General features: G+C 30.0%; 1 protein-coding gene across 3 annotated transcripts; it reads left to right on the top strand.

The window, feature by feature from the left end:
- LOC122524353 (mediator of RNA polymerase II transcription subunit 27) lies at nucleotides 1-2,436 on the top strand. Of its 3 annotated transcripts, XR_006305518.1 has the most exons (6): nucleotides 1-579; nucleotides 661-930; nucleotides 1,016-1,316; nucleotides 1,466-1,617; nucleotides 1,840-2,009; nucleotides 2,107-2,436. XR_006305518.1 is itself a non-coding variant. In XM_043646559.1 (5 exons), the coding sequence occupies exons 1-4, from the start codon at nucleotides 404-406 to the stop codon at nucleotides 1,598-1,600; spliced, it is 882 nt and encodes a 293-aa protein (XP_043502494.1). In that variant the 5' UTR covers nucleotides 1-403; the 3' UTR covers nucleotides 1,601-1,617; nucleotides 1,840-2,436. The 3 variants fall into 3 exon arrangements, 1 of the variants encoding a protein (XP_043502494.1); XR_006305519.1 differs by having other exon boundaries at nucleotides 1,466-1,674; nucleotides 1,840-2,436; XM_043646559.1 differs by having other exon boundaries at nucleotides 1,840-2,436.
- The last annotated feature ends 548 nt before the right edge of the window (nucleotides 2,437-2,984 follow it).

Raw genomic sequence — 2,984 nt, 5'->3', positions numbered from 1 at the left:
TATCAAAGAATTCTGTATTCTTCGTTAGTATTAGTATTATTCATCGATTGTTGCAGCGGCAACTCGCATTATCGAATCGAAGCATTATCGATACTTTGCATGTTTCGATGTTAAATCTAACCTCACTTTTGAAGAGTTCGTCTCTTTAAATGTGGCTTTACCAAATTGACGGAAAAATAGGAAAAAGACGTAGAGTAAGGAAATAATGTGTAGTGTTTTGTTTAGTTAAAGATATAACGTAGTATTAAATAATTAAACTTACGTTACGTAATCTAAGCAAAGTATTATTTTGAATAACCTATGTTATTCCGTGTGGAAATCGTCTATCTACGTTTATACTTTACGTTGTATTCTTTATTCATTACACGTGTTTGTATACATTCTTTTTATTTAAATAAGAAAAATGATGGAACAATTGCAAACAGCATTAACAGCTATTAAAGTGTTACGATCTAGTGTTGGACAAGTTTTTGATTCTCTTGCAAATGGGTTACGAGCCGATCACGGAGAAGAAAATAAAGAATCCAAATATTTGTTAGAGTTGCAAGAATTATTGACAACGGTTAACGTAAATTTAAGGTTTATATTGAATTTATTTGTGAGTATTATTAATAAATAAAGTGGGGATAATTATTCATGTGATGTATACAAATTTGGTAGGGATGTAGAACAAGCGGTTAGTAGTTTGAATCCACCACCTGGTCCATTTAATTTGGCTAGCACGACTTATCTTAGTCAGGAAACGACACAGGAAAGACAAGCACTTTATGGTTCTCTTGTTAATAGTTATAAATGGACAGATAAAGTCCACGAGTACAGTAATGCTGCTCAAACATTATTGAATCAGAATTCGTTAAAGAGATCTTATACCAATACAAGTAGAGCGAAAAGAGGTAGAGTTCAAACTAGTAATCACAATGTACCTCCGCAGTAAGTAAAGTTATTTATAATGATTACATATTTTAAATTGATCAGATTTATAGCGTAAGAAATATTATTTACATGTTGCTTAAAGACAAGTGGATTCCATGATAGCAACCTTTGATCGATTGTTTAATGATATGACGGTATCTGTATCCCGACCATTTGCATCAAATGCAGTATTACACGTTACATTAGGACACGTTCTAAAGGCAGTAATAGCTTTTAAAGGTGTAATGATTGAATGGGTTGTCGTAAAAGGTTATGGAGAAAGAATGGATTTATGGACAGAATCGAGGCATAAAGTTTTTAGAAAAGTAACAGAAAATGCTCATGCAGCTATGTTACATTTTTATTCGCCTGCACTTCCTGAATTAGCTGTACGATCATTTATGGTAATGTCAATATTTTCTAAAAATAACAACTCATAATGTTTCTCACAGATAAAGTAAAAGTATTAAAAAATCGTGAAAGAGCATAGAAATATGATAAATAAGTTATTAATAAGAATGTGTACAAATTTGGTATCTTTTTTATTTTGTAGACTTGGTTTCATAGTTTAATCAATTTATTCAGTGAACCATGCAAACGTTGTGGACTACATCTACACAGTGCTTTACCTCCAACATGGAGAGATTTTCGTACTTTAGAACCATATCATCAGGAATGTAAACCATAATAATGAATGATGTCAAGGTATTTTTGGTCATTTTTATAAGAAGGAAATATTTACTATAGCATTGACTATATAGGGTAACGATATTTTAAATAATTTATAAATCTTTACTTTTTTGTACAAATACTTCATAAAGAAGTAAAAAAAATTTAATTCACTAACCTTAGTTTTGAATATATATTAATATTAAATAGATGTCAATGTGTTTTGAAAGAAATATTACTATCTATGAATTTTTCTAGGTCCCTTGACACTATAATGTTGCACATTGAAGAAGTAATTAATTAATTCTACATTATTGTAAAAATTCATATATTTAAATATATTTATTAATAAAATTTGAGAATATCGTCTTGTTCCTTGTAAAATGTATATAGTCTATGGGAGGTAATCGCAGTGTAAGAGAAGAGAGGTAATATATTTCAAAACCTGGAATATTATGCTTCAAACGCTTCTTCTATCTATTATAGTGTGAATACAATAAAGGTATAAATGAAACATTTTCACAGAGAATATAAGGGCATTTATAAAAAGAACTTAATTATACAATACTTAACAAATGTGAAATTTGAAATAGTAAAGTAATAACATTGCAAAATATAAATGCATTTAATTTGCAATTTTAAGACGTCTGATCGTAATTCGATCATTACTTTGATTTAACCGAAGCCAGAAGAAAGAGCAAAATGAATAATCGTCTGTCTAGATCAAAGGAGCCTTTATCAAAAAGAAGATAAATATACTATTGACAGATTGGAATTGGAACTTGGCATTTTTTTTAGCGGATAAACACTTACGGCTGTACTAACTTTTAAGTATAATATACAAATGAGCAGGCATAAATGTTTTTGTTTTTGAATATAATAGCTCTGCATTTTCAGTGATTTCCTTTTGTATATCCTATGTATGTATACCACTCTTAATATCATACGCTAGGTAGTTTTATATAATACTAATTAGTATCATATGTAAATATAAGTACTTTTCACATAACTGTACACATTCACATTTGGAATATTGGCACTCCGTTAAGAGTGCAAGTCGTTAAAGTGGCAGTGAACTTATTTTACAAATCGTTATTGTGATCGCTCACTTTTATGGACTCTTGCAAGTATTTCATCGTAAGGCTCTATGTACGTTGCAATATTCAATTGAGCATAAATACGCGTCGTTGACTCGAAACTATTTATGCGATCGTTCTACCTCGTCTATCGAGTTTTATCGAATTCATAATAAGTGCATAATATATATTAAGTCGTTCGCTAAAAACGAATATGAACGAATTTAATCGTTATCACGTATAATATATCACTTTTCGATCGTCCAACTTCTTGATTATGCGAAATATTAAGTGCGCCAACGTGTTTTACGTAGATTTCAAGCAATT

The sequence above is a fragment of the Polistes fuscatus genome, unplaced genomic scaffold, assembly GCF_010416935.1.
Source record: "Polistes fuscatus isolate 324 unplaced genomic scaffold, CU_Pfus_HIC Scaffold7, whole genome shotgun sequence".
In the NCBI taxonomy this organism is placed as follows: domain Eukaryota; kingdom Metazoa; phylum Arthropoda; class Insecta; order Hymenoptera; family Vespidae; genus Polistes; species Polistes fuscatus.
The sequence above is the reverse complement of the archived record's forward strand: the minus strand, read 5'-3'. Positions and strand labels throughout refer to the sequence as shown.

Coding starts and splice junctions, on each gene's coding strand:
- LOC122524353 (XM_043646559.1), top strand. CDS start 404: ATGATGGAACAATTGCAAACAGCATTAACAGCTATTAAAGTGTTACGA. Junction 931..1,015: donor AATCACAATGTACCTCCGCA/GTAAGTAAAGTT, acceptor TGTTGCTTAAAG/ACAAGTGGATTCCATGATAG. Junction 1,317..1,465: donor TAGCTGTACGATCATTTATG/GTAATGTCAATA, acceptor TTTATTTTGTAG/ACTTGGTTTCATAGTTTAAT.